Here is a 21,131-nt window from a genome sequence, read left to right as displayed (position 1 = left end):
GCCAGGAGACTCCTGGGTAAAGGAGGATATATTCTCCGGACACAAACTGAAATTTCAGAACCGTCGTCCACCTCATTTTTGGCCAGCATATGTTCCTTCATCTCCTCCATGCAGAGCAAATTTGTTGAAAGCTGTATCCCAACTTCAGACTCGGGAAGTTATGGGTCTCAGAGGAAGAGGGGTATCAAGGGCTCTACTTGAACCTTTTACAGTTCCCAAACCAAACAAAAAGGTCAGAACCATTCTGGACTTTAAAGTGGAGGTCCGCCCACCTCACGGAAAATTAAAAGCCAGCAGCTGCAAATACTGCAGCTACTGCAATACTGGACTTACCTGTCCACAAAGCCCGCAATGTCGACACCCCAGCCGATCTTCGGATCGGCTGTCGGGTGCATCCGCGGCCATTGCTGGTAAGAGAACCCAGCAGTGAAGCATTTCGGCTTCACAGCTGGTTCCCTACTGCGCATGCGCGCTTTCTAATTATCTCGGTGACGGAGGAGGGGGCGGAACTTCCGAGAGACGGTGCCACGGCCCCGTTCCCCCCCTCCCCCCTGAAAGGTGCCAAATGTGGCACTGGAGGGGGGGGGGGGGGCGCGACGAACAAGCGGAAGTTCCACTTTTGGGTGCAACTCCGCTTTAAATTGGTAAATCTTTTTCTGAAAGTCAAGAATTTCTAGAAGGAATGGAAGACCATGGCGACACTTCGCCCAGGAGAATTCTTAGCATTGATCAATAGTAAAGATGCGTACTTGCACATCCTGATCTTTCCACCACATCAATGTTTCCTAATCTTTGCAGTGGTATACATCTCAATGTTTCCAATGCCTTTCAGTGGAAAATCCCTTTCAGTTTGAGGCGCTTCCCTTCGGCTTAGCTTCTGCGTCCCGAGTCTTTTACATGGCTCCAGTGTTGACTTTGCTGCTATTGAAGGGGATTCATATCCTAGGATATTTGGATAATCTGATTTTCGTGGTCAGCTCTTTCATTACAATCCCAGTCTTCTAGAACTTCAGTTGCATCCTCAACCCTCAGAAATCTGTTCTGAAACTGCCCCAGTGTCTAAAATACCTAATTTTACTGCTGGTTACCATTCAGAACAGTGTTCATTCCACAGAGGAAAGTTGTCTTCCTATGGGAGCAGGCTCTGGCCTTTCAGTCTTTTTTGTGAATTCCTTACCTCACAGTGCTCCGGAGGGTTTCAGCAAATGAGGCAATTCTGTCAATCCACAAAGCAGTGGGTAGGACTAGGTGTGGTCAGATGCTGATTGGCAATCCTGTAGTTTGTGAATATGCAGTGACAATGCTGATATCCACATCCCCTGCAACATTTTCTCATCCTAGTCTAGTGTAAGCATGCATAGCCTATGTGAGAGTGACAACTCTCCTTTGAATTTAGAGGCAGTGCAGCATTGTTGCCACACCATCCCAGGAGGCTGCATTAGGTGGACTTTACTGGCATTCGTGGGACTTTGGGGAGGACTAGGAGAAAACGAAGTGTAGGCAAGGACAGTGTTGGCTGAAGCCATAGATCTATTTTGATTCCTTTTGGCCATTCAGAGCCTGGACTTTAAATGAGCCATGACACCCAGAGCTGGTAGGTAGGGCTCTAAATCTTGTTGCATTGGGATTTGCTGCACAGTGCTGACCTAATTAAGCCATGGCTACCGGGCCCCGATCGTAAGCAGTTCTGGGGACACTGATGGAGCACACCCCAGAACAAGGCAATAATGCATATATGTGATAGTTAAGCTTATAGGCCCACTCACCCTGCCACAACATTTATTTGTAACTCTGTTGTAAAGGGGTTAAATGTTTTGGATATTGAGGAATGACTTGAAACTTTGAGATTTTAATTTATATCCTTTACCAAATGACAATGGAACAGAAAGTGAAGGGAATTCTTCCAAATGGAGATAGGAACTTCAATAAAAATCTGACTGAGGTTCTAACTCTTCCCCACTCTAGCTATAATTAAAAGACATGTTTAGAAATTCAGCTTTAATCCCCCTCAACCTTTCCACTTTCTCTACTATCCATGCATTATTGCCTGCAGTGAATAGTTGCCTATATGTGGCTGTAGCTGACAGTTTGCCATTAGTGTGTTTTCAGAATGGGAATGGGAATGGGCTGTGACATCTCAGGTGGGTAGAAAAGCTGAAGGGCTCTTAGGACATGCTTTCCTATAACTTCTTAGCATTTCAGTTGGGATACAGGATGTGATGACCAGTGGTATCTATACAGAGGATTTGAATGTAAACAAATGTAAACAAACCCTGACATGTTGCACAGATAGGCTAATTGCGTGTATTGAAATAATGTTAACTCTCCCGATAATTGGTGTGCTGTTGATTTTGAAATCTCTACTGTACTTTTAATAGAATATCTGCCATTTTAGCAATAACACCACTTTTGTAGCAAAGACAGGTTTCCCTCCACGTCCAGTACATGGCTCCTACCTTATTTTTGCTCTACTGATTCTCTTATTTAGTACTTGAATGCGCTAAAAGTGCACTGTGCCTAGTGGATGTGTATGAACCTTGATTTCCACCTTTTGTTTATGTGACTTATTTTTCCTTTTTTCTCTTTTATCCTCACTTGCCTGCCTGCCCTCCCTATCTTGTGTGCACCTTCTTTCTTTTTTTCCCTGACTTTCTGTTTTTCATACCTTGTGTGCTCCGCCGCTGATGACATTTGCTCTTCCGTCTGCTCACAATAATTGCTCAGGAGGTAGGTGTTACACTTGACCCTCATCCTAGTTTTCATGTAATAACACAGTGCACATTTTGTCCAGTGATCGGTGAATTGCAAACATATTTCAGGTTTTATGTGTAATGCAGGGATCCATCATTTCAACTGATTGCTGGAAAATAGTTTCTACCACACCTTTGTTGTTGCATAGTAGCCTGGGGTTATGTTACTCTACAACTGCCCAGCTTATGCACACAGTAGTTTTTTGTTATGTATGGAAAGCTTAACTGGGGGTCTTAGGGTATTTTATTTAGTCCTGAAAGTAAAAGCTTTGGTGTTTTGAGATAGTAACTTGGAAATTTCAATCTAAAATCATCTTCAGATTGCACTAAAATGACAGCAACCAAGTTAAAAGTAATTCAAAGATATATACAATCCCCTCTCTAACAGCCTGTTTGTCCCACCTTCCCTTTGTTCTAGCACTTCTGTTTCCCTCAGTTTAATTTGCTCTCGACTCTTCTGGGAGTGTCAGGTGCCCCTGTCTTCCTGCCACGTGCTGTGGTTCCATCCTCCAACCTGCTAAATCACTGCTGAGTCCCGTAGAGACATAGCGGTTGGTAGAAGGAACCACCGCATGCAGCAGTAGACACAGGCATCGGACCCTTTTTAGAAATGTCAAATGCCGAAGGGACTGATAGAGGCAGCCGTGCTGTAACGGCCCCCCACAGAGGCACCTATAAGGCTCTTCTCTTGCATGACCCCTAAATCTGTAGGGCGCTTTTGAGCATTACTAGATCACATGATTATTTTGAGCAAGAGATTGACTTTTTTTTTGTACCATGATTGTATAAAAAAAACATTCGTTCTTGAACTCCCTATTGTGACCTAAAGCTTAGGCAGCCTCGATCATAGTCCCTGGCTACAACAAATGCTGTGGGTGGTTTAACACCACTACAGACCATAATATCCATTATTTAACTGTCAGAACCTCTTCCGGCTCCTGAAGCTCTGTCATTTGAAAATCCCAATGGCAGAAGATGGCGCTTAGGTTTGATTTGGCTAGAAATCAAAGTCCTGTGTACGATCTGCAGACATATGTGGAAGCCATAGTGCCTTGTCAAGGCTCCTCTGTGAAGTGTGATCCTAACTCTAATCTGTGAGAGCCTCCATGTTGGAGGCAGCCTAGTCCTCCTTTAAAGGTGCATGGACACCAGAAACCCTGCTGAAAGCTTCCAGTGTGTCATGCCATTTACAGAAAGCTAAACAAAAATGGCAACTATGAAGACAAAACAAAATGTATTTCACTAGTCTCCTAGTTAACTTTTTTTTGCTTTCCTACACTGGTATAAGTTGAACGCCATTTTCCAAACATTAACGAATTCAAATTGCTAATTTTCAGTTGCATCATAATCATCCAGTTTTAATGATGGATCCCTCCTCTGCCAGTAGTTATTTTTTCTTTATAGTGCAAAACTTTTGCATCACTGCAAAATGACTAATTCCAGAAATTAGTACCATCATTCTAGACTGTGATTGGATAAGGTAGTTCATGTGTTTGTATGTGTGTAACATTGCACTGACTTGAAGGAAGGTCAGTAACAGTCTATTGTACTCATCACGCCATTTAGAAAATTGTTAACTCACTTTTTGGTTTGGGTTGGGTCACCACACGTGGTTTTTTACTTATATGTGGATGTTCACTTTGTACGTTACAGTGGAATGAAACACGAGGTGTAGTTAGATCATAGCAACTCTTGCAGCTCTGTAAATAAGTGTTGACTTTTCTTCTATCACCCCCTCCCTACATTTCCTGTTGTCTTGACAGGTGGGCGTGTGAAGACATGGAAACGGCGCTGGTTCATCTTGACTGACAACTGCTTGTACTATTTTGAATATACTACAGTAAGAGCATGGTTTTGCTTTTTAGAATATAAATATATATGGTTATAGGAAACCTTTCTTGAGAGAAACTTGAAGGTTTCTCTTGCCTGACTGTCATGTTGAACCTTTTGGCCTCTACAGTTTAATCACAGACCCAGAATATGCAGATCAGGACTTCTTCTCTGACTATAGTTGTATGGGACAATGTGTCAAAAAATATTGAAGTTGGTGGGTCAGCATTATAGTCAGGCTGATGTTTGCCCTGCATCGGCAAAGCACAGGTTCAGTTTAGTCTTTGGCTTCTTTCATCTCTCTTGGTCCAGTGATTATTCAGGGTTTTGGGCAGGAGTGAGTTTGATTGTTTTAGAGCATCTTTTATTCTGCCAGGCATAAAAAAATATATATAATGCATGATATGTGAGTGAGCTACATCTAAATGTAAAGTATATTCAAACAGAATTTTAATGAAGGCACACAGTGAGCAGCACATTTAGATCATATCCCCCCAGATCTGTGGGCCATTTGTATAAGTAATGACAGCAGAAAGCTAGCAAGAACAGTTCTTCAGATGTAATAGGATCAACGCCAATCCGTTTACTGGCATAAATTCAGAGGTTGTGTGCATAACCATTTCTCACAATAGCTGTATGCTAATTGTAAGAGTTTTTGAGATGTTCATAAAGAGTTTTGTGTTGCAGCACATTCATTTGAATGGTCTGCTAATGCACCAACGGGGGGGGAGGGAATGTACCTGCACCCCCAATCCCTTCCCACATCTTTCCCCTGTTGGCTCCAGTTTTTGGCTAGATACTTGAAGTAGTAGGACTAAAGACCAAACTACTTTTTTTGTTTTTTTTGTTTTTGGAATGATTAAGGGATGGTTATAACCTATGTCCCATAAGCAAAATGGGAAGTGAGAGGAAGTCCCTCCAAAGTGAGGAAATTCTTGGTTGTCACAAGAGCTAATGTCCTCATTGAAAGGTTTCCACTCTATTACTGTTCTGGTGACCACCAAAAATGTGACTTTCTTTCATTCTGCAGTAACGGTAAACAGGTCAAATGGAGAGGGCAAATCTCCCTAATGGGGGCACAGACAGCAATAAAAACTTGACAGGGGTCTCACCTCTCTCCACTCTATCCAAAAAGGTTTGCCTTTTGATTATACTCAAATAATGAGTTAAATGTGCTAGTGAAATACCGTGAAGTGTGTTTATTAGAATTAAGTTGTCAGTCTTTGTAGTTGCAGTACAGTGTTTGATTTGTGAATGTTTAGTATGACTGGAATGTGTTTTGTGTGGTTCACAGCCTATATTACTCTACTGTGCAAGACGACCAGTAGACTCCCTGACATTACCATACTTTCTCTGCACAGCCAAAGCCATGCACCTCAAACAAGCCTGCATACAAATATTTGAACAGAATGTGCTAGAGAAGTCAGGACTAAACCCAGAAATCCGTCATGATTATGCAATGTACATATTTACCTGTGTTCTTTACTTTGACATGCATTACTTCCAGCATTTTGTGCACCAATGTTGTGTGCCAGTAGAAAATTCCTGGGTAATGTGGTGACACTGGTTCTGTATGCTGTGAGTATATAATGGCTAATGCATGTGCCATAGATCCATTTGGGTATGAATCCTCCCTTTTCAACAGATTGCACAACTGTTCTCCTGTGCCTGGTATTTACTTGTGACTGCAGTGCAGGTCTCTGTTTAAAGCTGAACCCAAGGTAAATACTTGGTTAAAAACACATAAGTGTACGTTTTTTTTTGTTTTGTTTTTTTCTTTTTGTTGTTTTTTTCTTTTTTTTTCCTGCAAATTCTTTTTGGCTGGGTTTGTGATCCAGACATCCATGCCATAAAGCACTGTAGAGTCTGCAACCTCTACTGCAGCTTTCAGAACCACAGCAGGGCCTAGACACAGGACCAGCTTACTGATTGGACCATAAACAAGAAGCAGGTTTGACAGCAATGTGTAATGCTGCAGAGTCTGATTGCTGCTAGTGGAGGTACTCCCATTCCCTACCTGGTTGAAGAGGCTGACAGGCTTGTGTGTTTGCTTTGCTGTGTGTATTTATTTTTTCTACATTGCTGCACCAGTTGGTGTTGCCTGAACTTCTTCATTTTTAATTTCTAAGATTACAGATTGTAAATTCATTGGTAAATGTCATTGTATCTGGGTTTCTTCTATAATAAGAATTGTATATTTTTAATGCTAAATTTCTGCTATGGCTATTTTTGCATAGTTACACTGTCCAGCTTGGACCAGTGTAGCTATCCATGTTCCATGCCTTTCTGATCCCATCGAAACGGGAAAATCGCTGTATTAGGCATACGCTGGGTTCCGGGTTTGGTGCTACTGCTTGGTGAACACAGGAGGTTATGCTTCAAAACAAGTTGAGCAGTGCTATCCTAAAAATGTTGGCACTATTATAAATCCTGTATGTTAAAAACAATAGACCTAGTGACAAAGTGCTATCGTGGTGATGTGAAACACATCAAAATGTGTCCAAAAAGCTTAGCGGGACTTTTTTAGTTGCTAGAAATAAACAATTCATTACATACATAAAAGTTGTCTTTTTATGTATGTAGTGAATTATTTATTTACTAGTTCCACTAGTCTTTATATATCTGTTTTTCCAAGGGATGTGGTGTTGATGATGATATCGCTCACTTGCACTATCACTTGAAAAAAAACATCAATATGCAAGCGTATTATGATTAAAGTGCAACGGTGCCATGAACTTGATAACTCACAAATATACTAGTACATGTGCACTGGTAAAAACCTGTGTCTGTCATGAATCAATAAAATGAACATATCCTCCTAAAGCGTAAGAAAAGGTACGAGAGCGTGACCAGTATGTAAATTGGAGGCAAAAAGTCCGTCCACCCTGGTGGAAACGCGGTGCCAAATCTTCACCACCTCCTGATGATGATTATATGTGCTCCAAAGTGCTCTTTAAGAGCTCTGACCAGATCACGTTGACCCCTTTATATTATATAAGCAGGTCAAACTGCACTTGTTATGAAGCTCCAGTATATGCCAACTGCAGGGGTACTTTATTCCTCCTCAATAATGGTGCCCTTCCGGCACCCAAAAGAAGCAGCTGACTACTTGGGTATATAGGAATTGCCTCTGCTCCACCAAGCTCTGCAGCCAGCATGTGTTCCACTAAGCTAAACTGACATTCTAACCACAAAGTCAGGAACAGGAAGTTGCTTGCTTGGCACAGACGTCCTTCAGAGGGCATGTTGCATTTTCTCAATGAATGCAAAGTGTTCTCTGGCTGGACGAGGTAGGGAGGCGGGGTGGTGACATCACAATCTTTACCTCTTCTAAGCAGAGAATGCTTTGCATTAATTGAGAAAATTCTAAGTGTTCTCTGAATGATGCCCATGGTAAATGAGCGACCTCCTGTGCTACAAAGCATTAGGGCAGCCACTCGGCAGGGGACCCAGGAAGCTAGTGGCATTCACTGTAGTAGCAGTGTCAACTACATTGATTTCAAGCTTCCATAGGGTTTGGCCAGGTATGACACATGCATGGGTCCAAGCTGGACCAGTGTAACTTTGCAAAAATAGCCAGTGCTGGAATTCAAATCTAAATATTTACTTTCTCGCAAGCTTTTTTTTAACAAGTGTTGTACACCTCTTCAGGATAAGGAGCCTCGAGGGATCATCCCACTGGAGAATCTCAGTATCCGGGAAGTTGAGGATCCCAGGAAACCGGTATATTTTATTGTATTTTAGGATGCTTGGCTCGTCATGGAAATATATCTCTAATACGCTTGTGTTCTGAATTACTGATTACATTTGGTTTCTCACAGAACTGCTTTGAGCTGTACATACCGAACAACAAGGGCCAGTTGATCAAAGCTTGCAAAACGGAGGCTGACGGGAGAGTGGTGGAGGGCAACCATAATGTCTACCGAATTTCAGCACCAACCCCAGAAGAGAAAGAAGAGTGGATCAAATCTATAAAGTAAGAAGTCCTGTACTGCCATCCTGTGGTTTTAACTGACTTTACAGTGCTGACAAAATACTCGCTGTCTCTCTGTGCAGTAGAGGAAGTCTGCTCAACTGTGCTGAGCTGATTGTATGAGCAGAGTAAAGCTGTCAGATCTGAACATCTCTAAACCCTTTTTATTTACTTGCTATCTGCTTAAAAAATGAGCCATATGGCTGTTCATTGCAGTTTTAAGTTTGCTTTCCAGGAATGAGGGATATATGTTCAATTTTTTAAATCATTGCCTGGTCTTTAAAGTGGATGTAAACCCAATGTCATCCTTTCTAAACTACTGCCATAGGGGTTATCTATAAGGATATACATGCCTTCTGCATGTATCTTTACCTGTCAAATGTCTCCCCTCTGTCTGTTATGATACCCGAAAAACTGCATATTCTGTGGGCGGATCTGTTGTCTGGAGTTCAGTGGGTGGAGTCATGATGTCAGTAGGCTCCCCGCCCACCTCTACACCCCCCTTGTCAATATGCATTTCTCCTGTGTATTTCTTACACTGAACTTCTGCTATGATCTCTAACATCCAGCGAAAAGACAGGAAAGTAACCACATGACTTCAGCATGCCAAATCATGGTGAGGTGTGGAACAGCCAATCCTTGCAGAGCTGCTGAAGAAAGGAGTGGGGGAGGGAATTAAAAGAATACTGCATGTCTCTTAGGCTAGTGCACAAGATATGTAAATCACCTGTCACTCACAACAAGGGGGAGGATTTGACAAAGTTTTTTTCTCTGTTTGTCAAGTTTATCTCACTGAACAGTAAAAGAGGATTGCTCAGAGTTGGATTAACTCTGTGGCAAGACTGGGCTCAAATGATAGGAAATCTTTATACTCTACATTATGACATTAAAAAAAAAAAAAAATTTGGGGTTTACATCCACTTTAATTGTCCTTTTGGAGCACTGCCATATAATTCCCAAGACCGGTCTATTTTATAGTGTTTTTTTGAAATGACCTAAATGACTTAAAAGAAACCTGTCGTTAAAGGAATGCGGGGGCTGCCATTACTGACCCCCTGTTTCTGAAATTGCTAGTTTCCTGCCAGTCATACTGACTTTCTTGCGTCAGTACTTTCAGACACTGACCCAGAACAAGTATGATGAGCAGTCCTGACTTTCCCGGACTTTCTTGATGTGCATACCGTGATTTAGAAGGTATTGATGCCACAAACAGCCAGGAAACTAATATTTTCAGAAGTCCAAAAATGGCATGGTTCATTTTTACTAAACCGTGTTCTAGTAAATATTTGTACCATTTTTTTAAATTTTTTTTTTTTTTAATTTAATTTTTTTTGATCTGGAAGGACCAGGACCAAAGTGTGTGAGCAGTTATAAATTCCTGTACCAAAATACATTAGCATTTAACTGTGGAATCTGTTGTCTAATAACAGAAAATGGAGAACTAAAGAGCAACCAACATGGTTGTTACATGGTTACATAATGCCATATAGTTTTTGCTATAAAATAGGTCTTATAAACTTACCCAAGGCATTCAGTGATAATGATTTGGGACTGAAGATTTGCTGTATATTTAATTATTCCAGGTACTTTATATAGCGCTGTCAATTTACGCAGTGCTGTACATATTCTGTATATTGTACATTCATCTCTCCCTGCCCTCAAGGAGCTTACAATCTAAAGTTCCTAACTCTCATTCATACACACACATACTAGGGCCAAATAACCTACCAGCATGTCTTTGGGATGGATACCGGAGTACCTGGAGGAAACACACAGGCCCAGGGAGAACATGCAAACTTCAGGCAGGTAATGTCATGGTTTGGATTCAAACCGACGACCCTAGTGCTGTGAGGTGGAAGTGCTAACCACTTAGCCACTATGCTGCCCGTTTTATACAGGTGTTTTCTGTTTCATCTGTGGATTTTCTTGTATTCGTTACAAGATGAATGTACGCCGTTTTGTTACAAGTGGCACCTTTCAGGGGGGGGAGGGGGTACAGATACCTGTCTACTACAGGTATATACACCGACTTCCTGGTGTAGACTCCCGCAGGAGTCACGCCCCTTCCCGCACCTCTCTGCTGTCTCCTGGGAAACACACAGGTCCCAGGAGATAGCGGGGACCACTTAGGACGCGCAGCGTGACTCACGCATGCTCAGTAGGGGACCGGGAACTGAAGCCACAACGCTTCACTTCCTGATTCCCTCAAAGAGAATGGTGGCAGCAGCCGAGAGCTGAGTGATTGATCGGCTTCGGCTGCCGACATCGCTGGACAGGTAAGTGTCCATTTATTAAAAGTCAGCAGCTGCAGTATTTGTAGTTGCTGGCTTTTAATAATTTTTTTTTTAGGTGGACTCCCTCTTTAACCGGTTCAATACCGGGCATTTTCACCCCCTTCCTTCCCAGACCAATTTTTAGTTTTCAGCGCTGTCGCACTTTATACGACAATTGCGCGGTCGTGCGACGTTGTACCCAAACAAAATTGACGGCCTTTTTTCCCCACAAATAGAGCTTTCTTTTGGTGGTATTTGATCACCTCTGCGGTTTTTATTTTTTGCACTATAAACAAAAGAAGAGCGACAATTTTGAAAAAAACACAATATTTTTTACTTTTTGCTATAATAAATATCCCAATTTTTTTAAAAAAAAAATACATTTTTTCCTCAGTTTCGGGCAATACGTATTCTTCTACATATGTTTGGTAAAAAAAAATGGCAATAAGCGTATATTGATTGGTTTGCGCAAAAGTTATAGCGTCTAAAATACGGGATAGATTTATGGCATTTTTTTTTTTTTTTTATACTAGTAATAGCGGTGATCGCGATTTTTTTTTTTTTTTTTTCGTGACTGCGACATTATAGTGGACACATCGGACACTTTTGACACATTTTTGGGACCATTCACGTTTATACAGCGATCAATGCTATAAAATTGCATTGATTACTGTGTAAATGTGACAGGCAGTGAAGGGGTTAACCACTAGGGGGCGGGGAGGGGTTAAATGTGTTTCCTAGGGAATGCTTCTAACTGTAGGGGGAGGGGACGTACAAGGGGAGGAGACCGATCAGTGTTCCTCTGTTCTGGGAACACAGATCGCTCTCCTCTGAACTGACAGGACGTGGATCTGTGTGTTTACACACACAGATCCATGGTCCGGCCCGGTTAACGGGCAATCGCGGGTGCCCGGCGGACATCGCGGGCACACGCACCTGGTCCTGAGCAACGCGGCGGGCCCGCGCGCCCCCTAGGCGGCCGGGAACCCGAGGCCGTCATATGACGTCCACCCAGGATGGGAGATCCCATCTGTGGACGTCATATGTCTATAGGCGGGTAGGGAAGTGGATAAGAAAAGCCGAAGGATATGCATCTCTTGAATGGGAGTGTTGGAAAATAATTTTTTAATCAGTGCTGCAGCAAGTCACTTGCTGCGCTGATCAGTGGTTCATACAATAGCACAGCCTCGTTTTGTGTGAATGAGGAAATCGATAGTTTTTTTTATATTTGTTTGTTTTTCTGATCAGCCGGCTGACTGATCAAAAAAATTGATCTTTCTTTATCGTACATCATGGGACACCGAGCCTTAAGTAATTACTTAATGGGTTATAGGCCACCTTCAGGTGTTGACACTGGTAAACCCAATCAAAGGAAGTTTACTCCCCTATATAACCCCTCCTCCTTCCAGGAGCACATCAGTTTTTTTGCCAGTGTCTAAGGTGTTGGTCACGAGTGAAGAAGTGCTCTGAGGAGCTCCAGGAGGGTTCCATGCTGGATTTAGATTCCTCCATAAAAAGAAGATCCATCCAGAAGTGCCACTGAGGCCTAAAGTGGATGGTACCTGGGACCTCGTATCAGAAGCACGAGGTTTTGCCTGTAATGCCTCTTTGTAGGGCTGGAACCCAGGGCTTAGGTCTTGTCACATTACCTCAAGCTTCCTCATGAGGTGTTTATACAAGGCCCAAGGCAGTTGGACCCCGTTCTTACGGACCCAGTCCTTGAAGGTTTGCTAAACGTAACCCACCGTGATGAGTGAAAGTTGGATTTTCTGTTAATTCAGCAAAATCCTATGGTGAGGACAAAGTTAGGGAAGAAAACTTAGATATTAAAAACATCTATGCATTTTTTTTTTCATTTAAGGAAAAGATGTTGTCATACCTTAAAATCTCCACTAAATGGAGTCTATGCACATACCTTACTCTGTTGTCTCGCTGTTTGCTCAGTTCCGTGTCTGGCTGCTCAGCATGTGGAAGGAGATTTTTGCAAGGTAAAAAATCTGCAAAAAATGTCTTTTTCTCTTCCCCTGATGGGACCAGAGGGTTAGGGGGACAGCAGCGCTGCACCCCCCTTACATTACCGCCGTGGGGGATGAGGAAGGTCCCCCTGTTTTACCACTAAAGTCTGTTACTGTGGCTGTATTTTTTCACATGTCTGTGCCTCACTGCAGGAGGCTCTGCCGCCCCTCCCCCCCTTCAGCTTTGCAAGGGGAACAGTGGGCACATGATGAGGTTTAACCCTTAATCGATCAGGAAGAGAAACAAACCGATGATTCTTCTGCTGAGGAAACAACGGTAGATGAACCTTTTTTCAGCTTCTCAATCTGAAAAATTACTGATACAATCTCGTACAGAGGTGGATCTTCTAGCATCCAGATTCAACACAAAGTTGGTCAACTTTGTGGCCAGAACAAGGGATCCATTCGTATGTGGAACGGATGTGTTTAGTGACCCCATGGGATCAGTTTTCACTGATCTATGCATTCCCTCTCTATTCAGTTGCTGCCTCAACGACTTTGCAGGATCAAGCTGGAAAGAAAGCCGATAACTCTGGTGGCACAGCATGGCCCAGAAGATGATGGACGCAGAAACCATAAAGATGGCAGTGGAGGGCCCATGGACCCTCCCACTACGGACAGATCTGCTCTCTCAGGGACTGATATTCCATCCTTCCTTACGGTCTCTAAATTTAACGGCTTGGCTATTGAAACCCACATTCTAAGGAAACGTGGGCTTTCCGAGTCAGTTATCTCTACCCTGATCAATGCTAGGAAGCCAGCTTCCAGAACTATATATTAAAGAGTCTGGAGGGCTTATGTTTCCTGGTGTGAATCCAAGGGTTGGCCTCCTCGGAGATATATCATAGGCAGAATTCTTGCCTTTCTACAATTAGGGGTAGAAATTAAATTGGCCTTAAGTACTAGTAAAGTCTCAGCTTTATCGGTCTTATTTCAAAGACCACTTGCTACTCATTTTCTAGTCCAGGGGTTTATACAAGGGGTGACATGGTTTAATCCGCCCGTCAAACCTCCCTTGAACCCTTGGGACTTAAACTTTAGTTTTGTCTGTGTTACAAAAACAGCCATTTGAACCAATACAACAGATTCCCCTAGTCCTTCTGACAAGGAAGTTGGTATTTTTGGTTGCTATATCCTCAGCAAGGAGGGTTTCAGAATTGGCTGCTCTTTCTTGTAAAGAGCCATATTTGATTTTTCATGAGGACAGCGTGGTGTTACGCCCTCGTCCAGGCTTTCACCTGAACCAAGATATTGTCCTGCCATCGTTTTTTCCAAAACCATGTTCCAGGGAAGAAAAATCACTACATTGTCTTGATGTGGTGAGAGCAGTGAAAATCTATTTAAAGAAAACTGCTCAGATTCGTAAGACTGATGTCTTATGTATTCTGCCAGAGGGTTCTAAGAAGGGACAGGCAGCGCCAAAATCCACTGTCGCTAAGTGGATTCGGCAAGTGATAATTCAAACTTATGATTCAAGAGGTAAGATTCCCCCGTTTCAAGTTAAGGCGCATTCTACCAGGTTGGTTAGTGCTTCTTGGACAGTGCATCATCAGGCCTCCATGGCTCAGATCTGTAACTTGGTCTTCAGTGCATACATTCACAAAATTTTATCAGGCGGATGTAAGGAGGTATGAGGATATCGCCTTCGGGCGCAGTGTGCTGCAAGCAGCAGTATAGCTCCTCAAGTCTGGGTGCACCCTGCAGGTTGTTTTCTCCCACCCCTCATGTGGCATTGCTATGGGACATCCCATTAAGTAATTACTTAAGGCTCTGTGTCCCATGATGTATGATAAAGGAAATCTGTAATAAAAATCCGCTTACCTGTAAAATCCTTTTCTTGAAGTACATCATGGGACACAGAGGTTCCTCCCCCCTTTTTTGGGATACAAGTATATTGCTTTGCTACAAAAACTTATGTGCTCCTGGAAGGAGGCGGGGTTATATAGGGGAGTAAACTTCCTTTGATTGGGTTTACCAGTGTCAACACTTGAAGGTGGCCTATAACCCATTAAGTAATTACTTAAGGCTCTGTGTCCCATGATGTACTCCCAAGAAAAGGATTTTACAGGTAAGCTGTAATAAAATCCTATTCTCTATGGCCAGCTTTAAGCCAATGGAGGTGCGTTCATCCCCTTTCTCTTCCTTCACGTTTTTGTTATTTCTATTAGTGCTGAGCAGATTTAATGCAGCATTTTATTGATTATGGTTGTAGAGAGATCTGTAACCCCCCTTCTTTTGTGTGATCGTTCTTTAAAAGACATATTTTTATATACTGGAATTTTTAAGCCATTTCTGAAGTTATACTTGCATTTTACCAAGTAATATAAGAGGCACATAGAATAGTGAGTAGCAATGTATTATGACCCTAATACCTTTTTATAATGCATTAAAAACAATGACTTTGCATCTTTCTATTCACATGTTTAGAGCGGCTGTAAGCGTGGATCCCTTCTATGAAATGCTGGCTGCCAGGAAAAAACGGATCTCCGTCAAGAAAAAGCAACAGATGCAGCAGCAGCAGCAGCAAGAACAGTCTTAAACGACAGATTTGACGTTGGAGCAGTTTTTCCTTTTGTGGTTTGCAGCCACTCCTGAGCACTCCTTGGAAAGATTAGGACAGCAAAGAGCTTTGTATTCCATTGGCTGTGTAATGTGAAAACCATGAGGGCTATGGCATCAGATACGGGATCTTTGTGGCTGCAAGTGATACAACTTTCAAGGTTCTACTAGTTTTCTCTTTCGAGGGTCCTGTGTTTAGCAGTGGTAGCCACAGTTTTGTGAGTCTGCCATTTCTTCCTGTGTAAAATATTTTGGTTAACTAGGACTCTAAGCCACGTTGGCAAGTTAGCTTTGTGATAAATTAAGAAAATAAATAATTTGCATGGAAGAGCAATACAACCCCAACCTAAGCATTTCAACGGCACAAAATGTCAAGGACTGTGTGTAACTCCACACTTTTTTGAAAACAATATTTTGTTCTTCCAAAAAAAAAAAAAATGAACTCTTATTACCCATCATTGATGGTGCTTGAAGGTTCTGAAAGACCGTTGTCATTCTACCCTACAATATCTTTACTTTAGTATTATAGAAACAGCTTGTATCCATATATAAAATTCTGGTGTTAAGGTCATAGAACAGTTGCTGTGGAAATATGTTTAACAACCTTGATTGCTTTGTATGTGAGAGGGTAGAGCGCTATATCTTCTGGGAGTCCAACCATTTTTCATGTCAAGACACCATGTGGCCATATCCTTCTAATTCTGGCTCTTTTGGAAACCTATACTGGGGCTGGATAGACAAGATATCTAGACAGCTGATGGAAAAATGTGACCCAATGTGTGAGGACCAAGTCCTAGCTGTATTAGACCTGTCAATGGCCAGAAACGGGATCACTTCTACATAGTACCAGCTAAATTCATGCTCTAGTAAGCAGATTATGGCCACTGTGATTTGTGCAGGTTTTGTTATTTATCAGGTCAGCAATGTCAGCCTACGAATTTCTTTCAGTATAGATACCTTTTTTTTAAAGCATGCATAGATATTGGATTGCTACCCAGCTTGTTGATTTCAGTAGGAATGACTAGAATGTCTATGGGTATTCTCAAACCATGGTGTGCTTTGCATCGAAGGCCTCAGTGACCAATAGGAATGTGTAGGAAGGGTCGGACAAGCTTCAACGCTACTAGGAGTGCTAAGCTTTTCCCACCAAAACAACCTGTTATTTTGGTGTGACAGAAGAGTTTGGTTTGGCCAGCACCCATACCTGCAGCAGTTTGTAGTCTGGTTCCCCTATGCATGTATAATGGTATAGATCAGTGATGGCGAACCTTGGCACCCCAGATGTTTTGGAACTACATTTCCCATGATGCTCATTCACTCTGCATTGTAGTTGAGCATCATGGAAAATAGGTGGTTGAACCTACATAAGCTTTTCACAACATTTTTCTTTACAGTAGGTCTAAATATTTGCTCAGAGAGGTCATAGTAATGGGAAACTTGCCTCTCCCAGATAATGTGGCCGAGCTGAGTAAAAAGTTCATGCTAAATGCTTTTGGGTACAGTTGGATGCACAGTCAGATCTAAATGGTGTTGTAAAGGAGTAACACAACACTATGGCTAACGTACAGCTGGCCACGCATTGACTGCTCTGTAAATTGAGCCCAGTAGTCTTATAGCTAGGTCTCTGCCAGATTTATTTATGTATGTTGTTATATTTAAAATGTACCACCTGTTTAACACGAAAGACAGACATCTGATTCAATGAGAATAAGAAGTGTGGTCAGATATAACGCAACACACTGCTGATGTGACCAACCTCTGATCTACATTGAAATATCTTCTGCTATGTGATATTTGAATGTCACGAAACCTATTCAATTACTAGCATAATGTCAATAATGGCATGTTGCTATTTTGCTATTTGCATTTTTTTCCACTTGCATCTCCTCGTTTGTTGTGTCTTCAGGACAAGAATTGACGGAAAATTTTCACAATGGGAACCAGACGGCACAAACTGACAGGGATTTAACTATTCCCTACTCTGTGTTTACAATTAAAGGGTATCTATATCCAACCTAAGCTTTGGAACAAATACTAATGTAATTCTAAAGCTTCTTACCTCTCAAGGACATTGGCAGCAAGATATCCGCACCACCTACCTGGTCATTATGTGGGGTCTCTCCAATTTGGATTCTCCATTTTCTTTTCAATGGATTCAAGTGAAAAATCCATTGCTTGCAGATTATGATGGTCCATGCTGGAAAGTTACTACCCTTTTGAGAAGGAGACGGGACCACCAGTGGGAGATTCTCCCTCTGGGGGGGGGGGGGGAGAATTTGTTTACTGAACTGTGGTAGGGCAAAGAGAAGTGCCCCTGTGTGCATGTAAAACCTTAGTCTCAGTTACGTGCACTGGAATTTTGAAAAACTAGATTTATTTCTTCAAGATTGGTTAGTTGAAGTGAACATGCGTGCACGCACTTTAGAAAATTTAAACTGTTGTCTGTTGGCTTCTAAGGCTCGATTCATACCTATGCATGTTGCTTTTGAGCGTTTTTGGAGGTTTTTTTTTTCATGCTTGCCACGTTTTTGAGCAGCGTTTTTGCCGCGATTTGCGTTTTGCGTTTTTTTTTTTTTTTTTTTACAGTTTTTTTTAGTTTTTTTTTTTTTACAGTCTAAAAAAAAAATTAAAAAAAAAAAAAAAACGGCAAAAACACATCAAAAACGCTGCAAAAACGGTGCACTTGCGTTTTTGATGCTTGTCCATTGAATTCTATTACATGCAAAACGCTGCATTTTGCATGAAAAAAAGTCCCCGACCCTTTCCAAAAATGCAGAGAAACAAAAAGGCATTGATGTGAACATGTTCCATAGGAACCCATGTTAAAAAATTCCCGTGCATTTCTGCAAAATGCATCAAAAAACGCGCTAGTGTGAATGGAGCCTAAGAGCATTCAAAAAAAGTGTTAACCCTGTACAAGGGGGTATTTTTAGGCTGAAAAAATATTTATTCCAGCAATCCTTTAGGAATGTTTTGTTAGTTCTATATGGCCATCTATCGTGCATGGGCACGACGTGCATTTTTAATTTCTTTTTAAGAACTTTAAATAGAAATTTCCCTTTCTATAACTGTGTCTCCTCTATGTTAAACAGAAACCTCTACCTCACCGCTTCTGGTTTTACCTGGATCAGGAGGTAAAGTGACTGTTTCAGGGCCACCGGACATCTGACCATTCACACTTCTGTATCTAAAAGTTGTGCCTTTTAGACTTTCCAGTAATGTGATGCTAGTGTGACCGGGACTTTTTAAGGGTGATGTGGGGTTCTGTGCTGCTACATTGAGGATGCACTGCAAATCTTTAGTAGTTCAGGAATGTAAAGAAAAAATCCTACATACTTACCTAGGTGGATGTAGCATTGGTCTGATGCTGCATTTGTTCCCTGCCACCTCTAAGAACTGAGCAATCAAAGTCCTGCTAATCGTTAGGTTATCGGTCTTCAGTGAGCGTGGAGCTGGTGACTATCGGTCACCAGCTCTCAACTCTACCCCTCTAGCGCTCACTGGGGTGGCGGAAGCGCCCCTCGCTGAAAGGCTGAGCCAGCTGCCAATCCAGATTATGGGTGGATCCTGACTTTTATAAGCTGGGATCTCTCGATAGTCTTGACTGGCTCAGTGACTTCAGCAGGCTTTAGCACACCTTTGGCTGAAAATGGATCACAGAAGTGCAGAGCAAAGTGCATTCCTGTGACCCACGGGAGAAATAAGGCCAAAAGGAGCTTTCCTCCTTTTAAGGTACCCACACACCTAGAAGCTACTTTCCTCCTGTGTGACTAATCCAAAATTTAGAAGGTCTTCTTTTTGCACCCACCGTACACTTATAGGAAGTGGCACATTTCAGACACTCTCCATAGTCCTGGAACATGTGGTCTGGATTTCCTTTGCCTTGTCACCACAGGAAAGTAGGCTAAAATTTTCCAGCCATGCTCAATAAAGAATTACCGGAGTTGTGCTGTGACCATCTTCACTCCATACACTGAGAATTTTGCACTACTGTATATAAATTTGTATTGTACAGTAATTTGCCTCCATGCCAGTGTATCCAAAGGCATAGTGAATAGCTGTATTCTTGCTGTACTGCAAATAAGGGGTCAGCTTCTTGATTATTTTTTTTGTAATCGAGAACTAAAGCTGGCCATAGATGTTGTTTTTTTTTTTTGTTTTTTTTACTCATACCGAGGTGGATTGAGGAACCCCCCACTGGGACATTGAATTCTGCCCGTGGGACTCGCTGTCAGAATACACTGATCGGCAGCTGCAGCCACTGATCTATAAAAAAAAAAAAAAAAAAAAAAAAAAAAAGACGTTTCCAGCCTGTCCTTTTGACAGAGGCTGATCAAACAATCGGCTTCTGTCGAGCAAGGGTGGCCTGCTGAACCAACCTAAGTAATGTACAGGTATGCTTTATATGGCAGCTAGGTAACCCATGGCAACCAAAAAAACATATCCTGTATTCCTTTTGAATTGGTGAAGTCTGATTGCTGTGATTCTGTACTTCTAATCAGCGCTGTGTGTTTAATGTCTGTATTGGGCTTATTAAATAAATCCATACAGTACTCACAGCAATCAGACGGAATCTATTTTGTACTGGGGTGACTTCAGTAGATTGAATTCTGTTGGGTTTCTGTTGTTGGCACTTGGGCTTTGTTCCTTGTACTGATTATTCAGCAAGACTGCTTGTGTCCATTGTTCTGCTATTCCCAAGCAATAACAGCAGTTTGATTATAAAACAGCAGTTTTGGTTAAAAATTACAGTAATTACCGGTATTCATTTCTGTAAATCAAATCTTCCATATGAGAGCAAAGTTTTAGGCCCATTCCCCATATTGCGTTGGTATGGGTGCAGGTAGCATTTTTGTCAGCACAACGCGTGTCCATAAGCCAGGTGTGTTGGGGTGTAATTAGAGATGAATGGCACAGAGTTGCACACATGCAGGTAACATGCAATGCACTAGTTTGAATGGGCCCACCAGACCAGAGAGACAGATTTTCCTCTGAGGATGTTTTTGGTGTTCTGGATTTGCTTTGGGGATATTTAATACCCCCACACAGAGCTTTCAGACTGCGTGTCACAGTTTACTTATGGCAATAAAACACTACGGTTGGTAAAAAGTGGTTTACACTTGATCAAACACTGATAAAGCACGCTTCTCTTATCCCAGTGTGACAATCGAATGGAATCTAAAGCACATCTTTTTGAATATGTAAGCTATAGGGCATTAACTTTAAACTGTTTTGAGTTTTGTAGCGTGGTATGTCTGGCAGGTTTTGTAAATTGTTGTGCCAAAGTGGGGGGACACCCCACCGCACTGTGCCTGTCTGTTACCTTCTATTAAAAGGAAGTACTGTGAAAATGATTCAGGACTGAATACCTCATCTTCCTTCTACGGGGTAAGACTGGGTATTATTGGGTTGGTTTTTGTTGTATTTTTTTCTATTTAATATTATAATGTACACAGATTTTGCGTTAATAAAAACTTTCAAACTTCACTATGAAGTCTGTTACTGATTATGCCACCCTGATCCAAATCCTGAGCATTTGTTGCCAAGATGCGGCTCTTCTCCTCTGCAACCAGGTTTAAACAAGTGAGAGTGAATGGAACTTGCTAAGTTCCTCTCCTGGACCCACAGTTCAGTGTGCACAATGATTTGTATGGAAGAAAAATGTAATGAGTCAGTGTGTAAAGGGAAAAATTATAGCATGAAGAAAATACTGCAGTTAGGATGCAAGCTT

At 42.0% G+C, this 21,131-nt stretch overlaps 1 protein-coding gene across 1 annotated transcript in view; it reads left to right on the top strand.

Moving 5' to 3' along the window:
- The window catches only part of CYTH2 (cytohesin 2), an 80,419-nt gene extending 59,532 nt beyond the window's left edge, over window positions 1–20,887 (top strand). Inside the window, exons 9-12 of the mRNA XM_073602766.1 lie at window positions 4,514–4,590; window positions 8,232–8,303; window positions 8,402–8,556; window positions 15,269–20,887. Coding sequence (XP_073458867.1) covers window positions 4,514–4,590; window positions 8,232–8,303; window positions 8,402–8,556; window positions 15,269–15,380 — 416 coding nt within the window. The 3' untranslated portion in view covers window positions 15,381–20,887. The remainder of the gene's footprint in view (window positions 1–4,513; window positions 4,591–8,231; window positions 8,304–8,401; window positions 8,557–15,268) is intronic.
- Window positions 20,888–21,131: the final 244 nt, after the last annotated feature.

This window comes from Aquarana catesbeiana, linkage group LG10, assembly GCF_042186555.1.
Source record: "Aquarana catesbeiana isolate 2022-GZ linkage group LG10, ASM4218655v1, whole genome shotgun sequence".
NCBI classification, from domain to species: Eukaryota; Metazoa; Chordata; class Amphibia; order Anura; family Ranidae; genus Aquarana; species Aquarana catesbeiana.
This window is presented reverse-complemented; position numbering and strand designations above follow the sequence as displayed.